This window comes from Echinococcus granulosus (assembly GCF_000524195.1).
Source record: "Echinococcus granulosus chromosome Unknown EG_S00010, whole genome shotgun sequence".
Taxonomy (NCBI): Eukaryota; Metazoa; Platyhelminthes; class Cestoda; order Cyclophyllidea; family Taeniidae; genus Echinococcus; species Echinococcus granulosus.
The window spans coordinates 1,459,560-1,474,545 of NW_020170390.1; the positions used below are offsets into that span (position 1 = coordinate 1,459,560).

The 14,986-nt window shown below is 40.4% G+C and overlaps 1 protein-coding gene across 1 annotated transcript; it reads left to right on the top strand. All coding sequences in view use genetic code 11, as the record gives it.

Annotated features, from left to right (window-relative positions):
* Positions 1-3,493: 3,493 nt before the first annotated feature.
* EGR_02358 (5-azacytidine-induced protein) lies at positions 3,494-14,868 on the top strand (the record flags this gene model as incomplete). Its single annotated transcript, XM_024491607.1, has 13 exons — positions 3,494-3,645; positions 3,717-3,942; positions 5,940-6,211; positions 6,745-6,841; positions 7,453-7,659; positions 7,859-7,948; positions 8,307-8,594; positions 8,765-8,988; positions 10,165-10,249; positions 11,991-12,295; positions 14,012-14,078; positions 14,117-14,252; positions 14,807-14,868. 13 exons carry the CDS (start codon positions 3,494-3,496, stop codon positions 14,866-14,868), a joined length of 2,211 nt encoding a protein of 736 aa, XP_024354113.1.
* Between the last annotated feature and the right edge of the window lie 118 nt (positions 14,869-14,986).

A 14,986-nucleotide genomic window follows, 5' to 3' on the forward strand; every position in this document is an offset into this window, starting at 1 on the left:
AAACAACCCAAATTTACCACACAATTTTAAAAAGTGTTAAATCCGCATTACTTAATAAATTTAAATAATATTACGAGCATTTAAAAACTTGGCATAAGTTAAATTCCATATAGGTCCTGCTTTTGCTATATGCACCGGCAAAAAATGATTTCGGAAGAAATGCAATAGCGTGGCAAAAACTGTGGTTTTTACCAGACAGCGCAGCGAAAGCCTTACTGACTAGAAATTTAAAGCTATCTTTGCACTAGTGTGCCTTTTGGCAACGATATAGGGTTATTGAAATTTTATATGCACGTTAATGTGCATGCTTGAGGTGCCAAGTACCGAGTGTACCGCCCTTAAAAATATAATTTTGCAATCATTGTAATTGCCTTTAGCCTCTTTGTTTTGCCAATTTTTTCATTTTGTAAATATAAGGCTACAATTATTTTAGCTCTTTTGTTTATACCTTTCACGTTCTGTCTTTCCATCCTCCCGCAATCGCCGCGTTTTATAGAGTGACGCATTCTGCCGAAAGTAGCGTAAACATATAATTTAAGAGGATTTCAAGTGTATGATAAAGTGAATGAAATACCACATTGTGCGCAAAACGTATTGCTAGCTTCTCTTTTTTTAAATTATGGAACTGGATTCTCAGGACCCCACAGGTTGTGAAGTTGTAGGTCAAAATCTTGATATTTGTAATAAGAATTTATAATAAAATTAAGTCAAATCTCTGCCTTTGAGTGAAATTTTTTAAGGTAAAAAGCTGTGCGCACGCATATTTGACATTTTTATTCAATGTTTGCCTTAGAATCTATTCAATTGCAAAATTTTAAATTTATAGTAAAATGGACCTAATCTGTTAATTTAATGGCTATTAGCGCGATTTGCTTTGTTCGTATGGTTTTTTTAAATTATGTAGAGCAAGTTTTTGTTGATTTTTACCACAAAAGATTGGCAAACACCTAGGATGTACATACGTATATTTATCGTGATTTCAACGCTCCGGTGTATGTGATTTCTAATCCCTCTTTTTAAGCTTTTGCTAAATTATACAGTACACCAATGACACTGACTTTGACTATTATGTTTTTTTAAGCATAACACTCCCACCAATCCACCTGGTATTTCTATTTCGCTAACCTCGCCATATATAAATATCGCCTTGAACACACCTCTATTAGTTGACTCATTTGGCAGTCCTGGTAGTAGTTGCTGTTTGACGCTCTCTAATGGTTGGAGTGACTTTGATTTTGGTTTGGTAGGTTTTTTTTGTTTTAAGTTTAACTGATTTTTTCCGAATGGTTCTGTTGGTTTACAACAAATTAATTGCCAAGATAACATTAAAACCTGCTGCATTTTCCTACATTTTTATTTATTTAAAATTTTTAGATTACAGAAAAGCCAGAATGTGAGACATTCAAAACTAGGAGTGGTTCTTCTACCTCTTATTGCACGATGAGACATCAAAGTAATGTGAACAATTCTCTACCAGAAGTAGCTAACTCGATTGAATTCCCCTGCCAGAAATCGAACAAAGTAGAAAGCAAGTAGCTTTTCTGGGATAATATTGACTTATTCATTTTGATTTGTTGGTATAAAGTGTGGCAATGTCTTTAAACTATAAATACAATGCAGCTTTTAATATAAGGATTTTTAGCTGTTAGGTCATACCGTTAATTTTGTAGTAATAAGTCAGATATTTAATGGATTTACATATTTTAAAATAGTTGCTTACAAAAGGTTCTGATTTTAAAGTGGCCTTAATGTCATGACGAAGGTAAACGCTATTTATGAACTTATGCGATTTTAGTCTCTAATATACAATTTCTTATTTGTCGATGAAAATTAATAGCCGCCAAAGATTTGTCACTAGACAGGATGGTGGATGGACCGGATCACATGGAAAAGACATTAAGAGCAGCACTTAAAATTCAGGCTTGGTGGCGAAAAATCTTGCAATGTCAAAAGCTCGAAAAAGCTGCATTGGGCATATTGTTTGCTGATCAAAAGAAACGAATACTCAACCGCTCCGCTTCCATAAAACAAAGCACTCTCTTAAGAAGTCGCGCTATTCGATCGCCTAGGATTGCTACCCGTTTTATAAAAAAATTGAAGGGCTCCGAACTGGTATATCTGTTATTATTTACTTTTTGGTGGTAGTTGCGGGACAAAATGTACAGCATAATAGGTAGTCTTAGTTACCATGCCTATTTGTTCTTTGGAAAGTTCTGGGGCAAAACTGTTAAACACCACAATTTTTGGCGGTGTGATTAAAAGAAAAATTTAAAAAAGATGGCTATAGAAATTTATTCTGCGAGGATGTAGACAATATCTTTGCTGTGCTTTAGGTCATTTGACCCGACCAGAAGGCTTCATGGAAAAGTCTTTTTGTCTTTTTTTTCTTACATGTACAGCTCTGGCTCCAGCGAGCGGTTTCATTTTCAATTTGATTTATCCAAATGAGATGTTTTTTCCTTTGTAACTACTTTACCGGAAGAGTCAACTAGCTTTAAGTACATTTTAATAGATCATCATGCAATATTGCCTTTCACTGTTTATGCATATATTTTTTCTCACCATAGTTTGTTCGGTGCAGTGCGGATGCCGGTTCATATTCACACTCCAGGACATTCAAAGGACCTACTGCATCTACAACAGAGACTAGACCATCTAAATACGATAAAAAACATAAGGCAACGGTATATTATCTGCCTTTTTGGTATTCAATTTCGATATATTCAGATGTTTTTGTCTAAAAAATGAAGTTAATCTTGAAGGGTAACTTAGTTATACACTGTGCTTTCTACTGAAAACAGCTAAAACTACTTAATCTCTAGCTAGTTAATCGCTAACTTCAAGCACTTGTAAAGCAGTACAACACGAATAAATGATGATCTTTTCTGATACAAATACACATGCGATATATATATGTATACATAGATGCATGTATATATACTAATAATATTTTTACACATGATTGAATCAAAGCTGAGGCATTAAAAACGTAGTGAATCAAAGTTAGAACAAATTATTGGCACAGACGTAAGGCACTTACTTCACTTTACTCAATCATAATGACTGGAACATTTTAAAACCCACTCGAAAGGATTCAAATGATGCGAGCTTGGAGTCCGCTAAGCGAAATCAGGAAACGACAAATCTTATGTCAGCAATAATGTTGGACCTTGAAAAACTCGGTACTGTTCAATCGGAACTCGTGCTGCATAATGGAGAGGGACCAGCTCAACAGTTTGAATGCTCCCAGACCTGTAAGGCAAACCCAAGCTTAGAGCATTAAGCGCATAGTATACATGTCCAAATTGTTAGACTTGCTTGAGTCATTCAATTCGTCAAAGTTATTAAATGTATTACTAATTTTCTCTCCAATTTTGATCGCTAAGTAAAGATGAAGGTATAGCACTTCTAAAACCTCATTTTAAAACCGGATATTTCAATCTCTCTAGTATGTAAGATAAACCAGTTGCTTACGGAAGTTCAATCTCTCTCAATGCAAAGGAATAAAAAGGGTAAAGAGGCCCTCACAATTGCGGTTGAACGTTCCGTGACTCCAAGGACAATAATGGATCAACTAAATGAATCGCTCAAGACACTTTCTGACGTCGAATCCGTAGCTAAGGCAAGGTACTCCCATTTAAATGCGTGAGTCGGTAATGACACGCTATCTCTTTACTAATAAGTTATAAGTAGACTTACTGCGTTGCGCTTTATAGTGGTTCGTTGGATCTGAAGGGGGATGGCTATGTCGGCACACCTATTTTAACACCAAGGCAAATGTGCATACTGCGACAGGAAGATGGAAACTGTGGGGTGCCGGAAGATAAAGTAGTAGCGATAACTGACTGCGAGGGGGAAGCGCTCGCCATCGGTGAAGAGACCTTTGACTTGAATGAAAGCCTTGACACACCAACTTGTTCGGATGTGGCCTCAAAAGACGTTGTGAGTTTACCAAAAGTAGCTGCATAAGCGTGCAGGAATGCCACGCTTAAACCAACCTATCTCTCCTCTAAAAAGTTAACTTAAAAGCAGCTTATGATTGTGGCGAATTGGATGTGTCGGGCATGCCTGTGATACTTCATTAATTCGTTTGTGTTACTTCAAGTTATGAATTGTGATTTTTTATCATTATCATATTTATCGGCCAAAGACAGAAAAATTAGCACTTTCTACCTACCACGGAGGCCCTGAATAAATCACCTTTCTTGCACGGCATTTAATCTCTCCTAATCTTGACTTTGCGTGTCTGCAGTGAAATGCTTGCGCAAAGAGAAATGTTTACTTTAGAGGATAAAAAAATTTACAATAATACACTCCTGCCTAGCAGGCCATTCTGCTACGGTGTTGGCCGCAGAGAGAAAAACTAAGGTCAGATGTTTCCGTTCGGAACGGCAGCACCTACCTTACTTTATGTAATTTTAATGCAGTCGGGAATGCACGATTTGCATAAATGAAATGGTAAACTTGAGAAGTAAAATATTCCCAAATGTAATAGTTTTGTGTCCTGGTGAAACCACTTTATACGAATGCGTTTCAGATGAAAACACTTGCTAGATGCTTATCTTCATAAATCCTACTTTGTTTTCTTGAATGTAAGGAGTTCAAGTTAACTTAGCATCGACACCCGTGCTAACGGTCAGGCGGCTATGAAATTGGACCGCGTAGATGCGGTCACGAAAGGAAATGTGAGCAATAAAGCAGTGTCCAAGTTGTTGTAAGTCATGCGACATGCTGTCCGAGTTAGTCGGAAAATCGCGGTGCCTGAAACAGCTAAGTCAGCAGGTCGAGTCCCCGTGTGCAACACCAAAGTGTTCCGATTTTTTCAAAAGCTCCCTACCTTTGACAATTTTCTTTTCTACCTCTCCATGGCAGTTGGGGACAAATACGTTAACATCTTTTAAAATGTGCTAGGATAACAAATATTACATGTTAAACGTCTCAATGACTGATGAAATGACATTGACATAATGAAGGTAAGGTGTATCTTAATCCAAGCATCCAGCTTTGATTGCATTACTTCCTCACCACAACAATGTATAAATAGATGTTTTGATTAACAAATATAAATGTATCCAGGTGGATTATAAGTCCATTAGATTTCAAAGTATTAGGACATACTTTGGCCTATATCATATTTCGAAGCAAGGGTGCTAATCCATTCAAAACTTCGGCACATTTTATTGTTTCTCTCAATGTTGAGTCACATTGTTCCAGGATCGAATTCATAAGTATGGTCCTTTCAGTAACAAATCACACGCAACATTAATTCAAGCACCATTCAAATTCATTTCTACTCGAAACACAGGTGATGGATGCTGTAATTTAATACTTCTCATTGGGTACACAAGTTGCATAGATAGATGCATAATTTTGATGGAATGTATCTAAACGAGCAGAGCAACCTTATAACCTTACCTCGCATGTTAAAGCAAAAAAACAACCGGTGTATTTGGCTATGACGGTGCATTAAAACGAATGATGTTACTTCGTGGAGGTAGGCAAGTAATTTAGATGTAATATGTTATTTGTAAAAGGATTGGCTACTTACCTCATACAACAAAAAGCATCGTTTTTCGTTTGAAGCGTGCCTCTTCCTTACTATCGTTTTTTATAGTCGTAATGGTGGTTTTTCTTCACAAATAGTTTTAAAGTCTGTTAATGAGGCACTTCATTGCTGGTTAAGTGATTTCCACCATAAGAGAGACAGGGTATCCAATTATTTTCAGATAACATAACAGCAAGGATCACTAATCCTTTGACTTATTATATTTCTTAACACAGTTAAATAAATATTGTTGCTACCTAGCATGTAACAGACATGCATTTAGTTAGGGTATTTGAACTAGGCCCCAGGCCGAGATAGTTCGAGATTGAGTCTACAGGTATAGGCACTACATACGGAGCTTGAGCTTTTCAAAGTACCGATTTTACTTTTATAGCCTATTCCGGGGCGGTCGCCACCAGTCATTCAGTCGACTGAGGAGAGTCACCGCCTACAGAAGCAGAAGGCGGTGGAAGTGGAGAGCGCGCTGAGAGACTGTGAGAAGCGCCTCCGTGATGAGTACGAGGTGAAGCTGGAGAAGAACTACCGTCTGATTGATGAGCTCATTGCGGAAAAGAAGGCACTGACAGAACAATGTGACAAGTTGGTTGCCAGCATGCGCCAGATCTCCGAAAAGGCGCTAGCCAAGCAAAAGCTCCTGGAGGAGAAGTACGATTTCTTTTTCCCTCCCGATGCGGAGATTTTACTTATCAGCTGCAAATCCACTATCTTTTTTTTAAATGTAAACGTTTTAACAAATATAGTTATATTAAATGGTTAGAAATAGAAGAAAGTGGGTCCAAACTAACCCACTTTAACGGGGACTAATACATTTACTCTGACATTTGCGAGTTGCCAATTAACTGCAAAGAAGTCTATACGGAAAACGAACGTGAGGACAGTGTGTTGAATTCGATACTGACATTATATTTATGTTTCAGCTTCAAGTAATCGCTGTCTTCCAACAACAGTAATGAATGGAAATGTGGAAAACTCTTATTAACTCAAAGCAATGCGAGTGGAGCATTATTTAGTGATATTTTTTTATTTTGTGACTACACTACTCAATCTATGCACAGGGTTTCCGAAAATTGGATTACCAAGACGCAACTCCATTCCATTGCTTTACATCGGTGGCATTGACACGATGCTAGTTGTTAGTGGAGTGAGTAAAAAACACAATTTTATTTCCCTCCTTCCAGTCATAAAGTGGAGCTGAAAAAGGTTGAAGCAAAAGCGGCTGCGGCAGAGAAGATAAAACGCGAGCGGTGGGAGGCAGCGAAAACAAAGGCTATCAAGGTGAGCAAACGTGTTGCGATCTGATGTGGGACATTCTTGACCCGTGAACATGTACCAAGCACTCCCATTGGTGCTTGAACTCTGGACATACGAAGAGTAGGGGTAATAGGCTCCAATTAATATTCAATGTATTGTTTTGAGATTTCATCGAGATTCTTGGAAAAATAAAGTGAGCAGTGGGAAAAATTATGGTTGAAGCACGCTGCTGAATCTTGACTTTAAAAGCACCAATTCACATTTCTTTAAATAAAACTTATTTGTACGATTTGAATCTCAATTAGAATGTTTGACATCCCGTGACAAATCTGGTAAGAGGTGTGATCCCACGTGCTTGGCATTAACTCATGAGTGGAGAACTTGGTCTAGTTGTCCTCTCTACTACAAAGATATGTCAATAGCACCTAAAAGTTAAATATTTTAACAACAACAACAACAACTGATAAGCTTACTTTTCTTCTAGAAAGTCCCAGAAGTTCCTATTTGAAGAACTCCTAATCTTTGAAATCATGTAAAATGTTTCACATGATTTAGTAGACTTACCTACAGGAGGAATGGAAAAGTCTTTGGTAGAGGAGAGTGGAGGCAAGAACGCTAACCCATTTATTATTCAGGAGCTGACTATGAAGGGCGTGGAGCGCGAGATTCAGCGTCTGATGCTGAACCACAAAGAGGAGCTGGAGGAGATGAAACGCCTCTACAAGGAGGACTTGGAAGCGGCGGATGCTCGAGCTTTCGAAAGCTACTCACAGAAGCTGGAGGAATTGCGCTCGAGGTTCAGCAGAGAACGAGAGGAGATCTGCCTTCAGGAGAGAAAACTGGTAACCGAAAGGTAGACCGCCTTCCCTACTTGAGATGGTGCCCTAAGGGCATTCACATGCCTTGAATTGGCTGTCTTAATGTTCTCAAGCCAGATTACTAAAGTTAAGTTATTCATTTTTCACTTTGGTGTTGTCGTAGTCCATTTTTGAGTGGCGCGTTATGTTGGGTGTTGTCGCGACTACACCCATGCTGACGTAGGCAGACGGTGACTTAGTCACCCCCACCGAAACTCCACGTGACGTCTGGGCTAACAGAAACTGGGTTGCTAATGCCATCGCCCGTTTGGCGGTAATGCGCTTTTTTTTTCCAAGGAAAGATAAAAAACTTCGTAGCTGAAACTAGGACTCAGAAGGATTTTAGTGGTTTCTTTTACTACAGTATGGGGCACAGTCAAAAACTGGTCTCAAGCTTACAGAGGCATTCGTTGTCACAATTCTGCAAACAAACACACCTTTGATTTTTAAGGCTCTCAAATATATTTAATTGGAAGCGCTTAAACTGCTTGTGCTAAGCATTAATTCCTCATAATTGTACTTATATAGGAAGTAGAAACTCTGTCGAGGAAAGAAAATTGGTGGTTCGTAAAAAATAAATCTGTTCACAATCGAAAAGAAATTTATTGACTATTTTGTGGCATGGTTTTCAGGGCTTTATCAGCTCTTTTCAGTGCATCAAATTCATTCCTAAGAATGCTGCCTTCAACCTCAGGTACGATGCCCTAATGGCAGAGGAGCGACGAGTTTGGGATGGGCTAAGGAAGAAGTTGCTGAAGGATGCATCCGAGGAGAAGGATCGCCTGATAACCCTGATGACTCGAGAACGTACTGAATTGGAGGAAAAAATCAACCAGCTAAATACTGCCCTCTCTGAGGCCAATCAGCGGAGTCTTCACGAAGTGGCGCGGGTCAAAAAGGCGCTAGAAAGTGAATACGCGGTAAGAAACCACTTTTCAGACTTTTGCTATTTACAAGTTGATAAAATAATGAGTCGACGAATAGTCCAACCGTTAGGGTGATTGTGGTCAGTAGGTAAACGGTTTATCCATATGAGTTCAGCAATGCAGAGGCGTTGATGCGCAGGATGTTGAAGCCTTTTTCCCTTTAGTTACAACTAGAAAAGCTGCAGTCTCAACTGGAGAGTGACAAAAAGGGTGTTGAAGAGACGGTGCGTACCCAACTTAAGTCGGATTTTCAGGAGCGTGAACGCGAAATTATTGAGAGGCTACGGAAGGAGCGAGATCGGCAGCTGGAGGCTGTTGTCCAGCGACTGGAGGCGGAAGCGACTCTCTCACGTGAGGAGGCTGAAAGCAGTGCTCAGGAGAGAATAAAGTGAGCTCTCAGCTCGCTGATTTTAACCTTCAAATTAATGCTTATTTGCGGACTCTTAGTAAATTCAATTGTTCCTATCTCAGTTTAAAAACGGAAAAGCCCCTGATGTGCCATATCGACTGTGGGGGAACAATTAACAATTCTCTTAGAAGAAAAGGAGGCTAACTATGCGTCCACTCTTGTATTCGTGATTTTGCATTGTCGTTTCATTTAGCGGTCTGATCATCATTTGAATAGTCCAACAATGTTTTACTTCCTCGGCATTAGTAATGTAATCGTGTGAGACGCAACTTATCACACAACCTAAAGTCAAGGCAATTTGGAAGCCATTTGGACTATTAGTGAGGTTAGGTTTTCAAATGGACTAGGCGACTTCTTTACGCGAGTAGAGTTGCGAGACTGGGACTGAGTCGCACGACTCAATGGAGTCGTTTCCTACCACGGGAAGCAACAATGTTATGCGTGGCTTAGGCTTGAGAGAAATTCGGGGTTCGCATTACAGTATACTTAAGACCTGTATCACACCATATTTCGGATTTTCTTTAACCCGAGTGAATGCTAATTATAAGCAGAATCAAGTGGAGGTTAAGGCTCTAGATCATCTTAACTCATTAATGAGGCAAATAAGTTAAATAATGAAATGTGTGTTAACATCATACGAACTCTCAAAGTAGCGAGTACTACCTGGGGTCAACGGTGAATCGTCATACGGTATGACCTTGTGTATATTGGCTTGTACTTGTAATACACAATAGTGTACCATCCTTCAGCGATTGCGATCCTGAACCATGCTTGCAGATATGGAGCCACAACTAATAATTAATACCTTATTTCCATTTTCAGTAGCAACGCCTACATGGCGAGCGACGAATGAGCTAGAGGTTTAAAAGAGCATGTCCCAGTGTTTCCAATGCTACTAACGCCGTTTTTATCAGGGCCATGCTTCAAAAGAGCCTTTGTTTATGCGCTCTAGGAAACTATTTCATACACATTATGGTACCAGCTAACGAACATGTCAAGCGAAATTTTAGCACATATAAATCACAAGGGCTATCCTATAGGCGTGGCATGATTTTTCAAGTGACCCTACAGCCCCTTTAATTACTAGCTTTACCAATCCCCGTTGAGAAGTGTAAAGATTGTGGTTTGTACATTTTAACCTGCAATTTTTATTAGAAGAATGAAAGAAAAACACCAAAAGGATATCGACGACCTAGAAGCAGCTGAACGGCAAGCAAACGAGAAGTACAACCAGCTCCGGGTGAGCACTTCCGTTCCAAATTCAAAATATGGCTTGTAGCATGCTGGTTTTTCCCCTTTCACAGTTTTATCTCCAGGGTCTGTCACTAAGTGCCACCCTCTTGCCAATCACTTAACACCTGTAGACATCTAGGATATGAAGTAAGCGACGCGCTGCCTATGCTAGAGACAATGCTTGTCAATGGTGCCATGTGATTTAGGGTTATTACCACTATTAAGCAAGTGTCGGGAAATATCGCCAGTATGAAAGGTAAAAAGTAATCGGCCTCTACCTAAATAGCTATTTTCCCACTATACAGTGATTTGTTATTCAAATCTCAAGTCTGTACTTTTCGCTCCAATTTCTTCTTCAAATAAATCCTCTACTTTTAGAAGAGACTATATTTTGAACGACAATGAAGCCTTAACGTTGGTCCGCATTAGATTTATTATTGGCACCAGTTCATTTTACTTTTTGTATTTATTTTACAAATTTGTCCTTATACATTATCGGTGCAACTCGTTTCGTTGTGCTACCGAACTCCTGAGTAATACCAGGTGCTAAGGTCGACTAGGATGGAATATTTTTGAACGCATTTGTTTTTCACCGCTTTTTCGAGGTGTGAAATTTTGGCCCATAATACAGGATACCTATGACGACATCTGCACAGGTGGAAACGGATGCTTCAGCAATTCCAAAAGGCTGAGAGGCTTCTTTTCTGGTATTGAGTTTTCCACAGGAGAGGTGTTTCCTCTCTGGATTTTATCCAGGTGTAAAACACTACGCGGCCTTTGCTTAAAATTCCAGTAGTTCTTAACCCATAATAAATAAGTTACTCACTGTAATGGTTGAACGGGCGCGACTGCAGAAGTAAAACAAGCATGAGGAGACTGATCACTTTCTCCTCAGACCGACAACCAAATGGACTGCTTGTTAGGCCTGACTGTCTTTAAATGTTGCCGCCTTCCTGTTTTACCCGGATTTTTTTGCAAGTGATGGCCTCTTCTGTGCTCCAATCGCTAATGCCATTCGGCGGGTTTCACTCACGAATTCAAGGTCAAATGAGCGTGCTGGAGGTGTTTTATTTGTACCTTAACAGATTAACTGAAGTGGCGCATCAGATGGGTAGTGCTCTAAGGGCGCAGTCAACACCAAAAGTAGCTTTTTAGGGACCCACATTAAAGCAATTTTAACCATCAAAGATTCGCAAATGCACGATGCCTCAAAAGCCTTAGTAAAAGAGGTATGGGTTGGCTGTATTGTATGAGTCGAGGGTGCGTGATTATGAGGTAAAGAGCGGTTAAACCATTGGCCAGTTATTCTCTAAAGGGTGCTAGAGCAAATCTTGTGCAATCTTTATAGAGAAGAGCATGTAAGGTCAGAGCCACTGCTTGTTAAATCGTGGAGGTCAGCACATTTGATGCCAGATCATGATTCGTGTTGCCAAGACGCTGCGTCATAGCATAAGGTAGATTTTATTCAAACTGTAGGGCTCTGGCCCTGACGTATGAAGTGTTTTTTTTGTGACTGTAGACTATCGAAGGCATTGCGCCACAATTCCGTTTTAATAAAGCCACGTTCTCTGCAGTCAATCATGGTTTTATCCGCGGCAATTCCATGAGTTAGTTGTGCAGCCGAGAGACTTTGAAGCTGACTTACAGCAGCGTAGTTACTAAGTTCAAATCATACGGCCGGATGAAGAGGTACTGGACCAAGCTGATTCGATAATCTTATTTCCATCGCCGCCTATTACAATGGCAAGGCCCGATGTCTGGAGCTGGAAGGGGAGGTGAACTGTCAGAAGGTGCGTCTCGCTCAAGTGGAGGAGGAGGCACGACAGACACGGGCGACAAATGAGCGTCTGATGGGTGAACGTGAACAACTCAGAGAGGTTGTGGCCCGCGAGGTGGCAGAGGAGATAGCCGCTGCAGGGGCCAAGGCGGGTCAAGCACAGCGTGAATTAGCTGAGGTCCGAGCACAGGCCAGCGCCGAAGTCGCCCGGCTCCAGGCAGAGTTAACGGCCGCCAAGCTAGATGCAGCCGACGAATTGGAGTCCGTTCACCAGAGGTAGTTTACTCTACTCATTTGATGTTGGATATGGAGAAGATGACACCCGTGGCTGGTTTTAGTTATAAGTGCATTTAAGTATGAAAGTTTTCTTACGCAGACAGCTGAAGCGGTCGGTATTGGTCGTCAGTTAGAAGTATGAATTCATATGAAGGTCATAATTACCTCGCAGTTACACCTCAAAAGAGAATGCTTTTAATATAGACTTAGGTAGATGTTCATCACGTATTAATCTTACCAGGCTTCTAGTGATACGCTTAACAGGATGAGTCAAAAAAAAATAGGAAAACTTACATAGAACAGCCTTGACAGTACCCATCTTTACCTTGTTAAAATAAGTATTCGTCTGTAGTTTGTACAATAAAAGGTGAGACTGCTGGAAACACGTATCCACCAGAACCACCATGAATTAACAGAAATTGGTCATTTTTCTAGTTTTACAAAGCGATTACTCTTTTAGGTGAAATAAGTCACTGCTAACAAATATATGCCAGATACATGTAATGGTTGTCAAAAGGTGTTAATAGCCATAAATCGCAAAAACGGTAAATAAAATTTACACCGGTTTGTTAAGTGGTGGGTACTAACTTTTAATTCCCACTTAAAGCAATAATGCTTAATACAAATGTAGCAGCATAAGGAATAATTTGGCACCTCCTGGTGCTGACGTCTTTTACAAATCTTGCAAATAAGTTGACATCTCTGATTATGCCAGGGAAATGGCTTTTATAGTTTCTCCATTGCAACCAACCCAAATTTTCATTTAAAACAGTTTGGTTGATCAAGGGGCCAGATTTTGTTGGCAACCAATCTACCGCCTTGCAGGAGCAGTGGGCAAAAACGATAACATGGCATTTTCAAGTAGAGCTACTGATCACCACGTCTTTCTCAACCCGATGCTGCAGACCTTGCACTAAGGCATAGCCTCTACAGTGGCACGTTTGCTTTGTCAGATTAGCAGTAAGCACATATGCACAGAAGCGGAACTATGTATTGTCTGTCAAGTGTTCCGTAAGCGCAGGACTGGCAGCAGAAAGTAGCCCGAGTCACTCACACTTCCGGTTTCTCCTTCCAGTTCAGTCCTCCACGTCGCTTCGCACCACCAGAGAGTATTCGTGCAAACCGAAGTCTTAGCTTTTTTCAAGAGCTCAACAATGTCTAACATTACTTACTATCTTCATTCATAGGCAAATAACGGTCTTATGTCCAAAAGTTGTTCTGTCAGTGTTGAGATTATTCTTCATGTACCATAGTGCTATGCCTCCACCCTGTGAGCATAGAATCAAGATGCATCCCTCATGGATACTGTTAGGTGGTCCCATAGAGGCAAATTCGTCACCGATTTTGATAAAAATACAACTGTGAGAGGTAAACTACCAATTTTGAACCCTCTCTTCGACTAAATACAGACTTTAGCTGCCCCAGGCACAGATCTATGAGCAATTTTCGCAGTGGTTGCGATGAAATGGAGACTAGAATCACGGGCGTGACCAAAACCTCATCCTTATTTTTTTATAGACAACAGCAATAAATTATACAATCCCGGGTATTTTATTATTACTAGCACTTTCACTGGGGCGCAGACGTATGAAGTAGCCAATTAACATTTTGGTGTGAAATCAAGGCTAAGAGACCAGTATTTTGCTATAATTGAAATTCATGACACCAGTGGATCTCACGTAGGCAAGTAGAAAAGGAATCATTTCATTTCTTCAGAATCAAGGAGGCCATCGTAAAGAAAGACGAGAACATAAAGGAGCTGGTGCGACGACACGAGAAGCAGGTGAGAGAGCTGACTACACAATTGGCAATGGTGAGTAGGGCACGGAGCATCGACGAGGAAGACCGTCACTGCCCTCCCGCGAGGAGTTTCAGGAGAGGGTCAGGAGTGGGAAGTGCCGCACCCACCAGGATGCGGGCTGCCTCCTTGCGTCGACGTTGATTCCCAAGCAGCAAAGTAAGTACTTCGCTGACCTTAGCTGCTCCGCTCCTCTCACTCGAATACGCACATACGCCCACCCCCCCTTCCCCCCACCTCCTTACTATCATAATTGGATCCAGTTTTTAAAATAATTTGTGATTATTGGACGATTGAGTCGAGTACTGCTTCTGTCGCGTTAGAAATTGGTGCATCTTGTCGAAAATTCTGATAATCGGATGACGTATCAACGCAGAGTTCAGAAAGTGTGCCGATTGCTATGCTGTCAAGAGGTTTATTGGAATTCAGTAGATCATAAAACCACCCGCAACTTTCGTATTAGGCGAAACCACTAAAATTAAACCTTTAATTTCAAATTGAAGCCGTACAATTAGGCCTAAACACGATCTACTGGATTGATGACCATACAATTCAGAGATCTCTAAGTTGATTTAGACGGGTTCTGAAATACTTTACCCAATCGGAGATGTGGCATGTGCCTCGTTATCGCAATCAACTGGACTAATCCACGGACTAACCCTCATTAAAATTACATCGGAGCGCACGGGAAGTGTAAAGCTCGCACTTTACAGAACGCACTATTCGTTGTCACTACACTGTTGACGATGATTTGATCAGTGACAACACACTGTAGTCAGAACTTGTAAACTCTCGCGCATAAGCAAGTTTCATACGGTAGCAAACTAATTGTATTCTCTACACTAAACTAGCAACACAGACACTTTAAATACCTTAGTTTTAAGGGCAGCCCA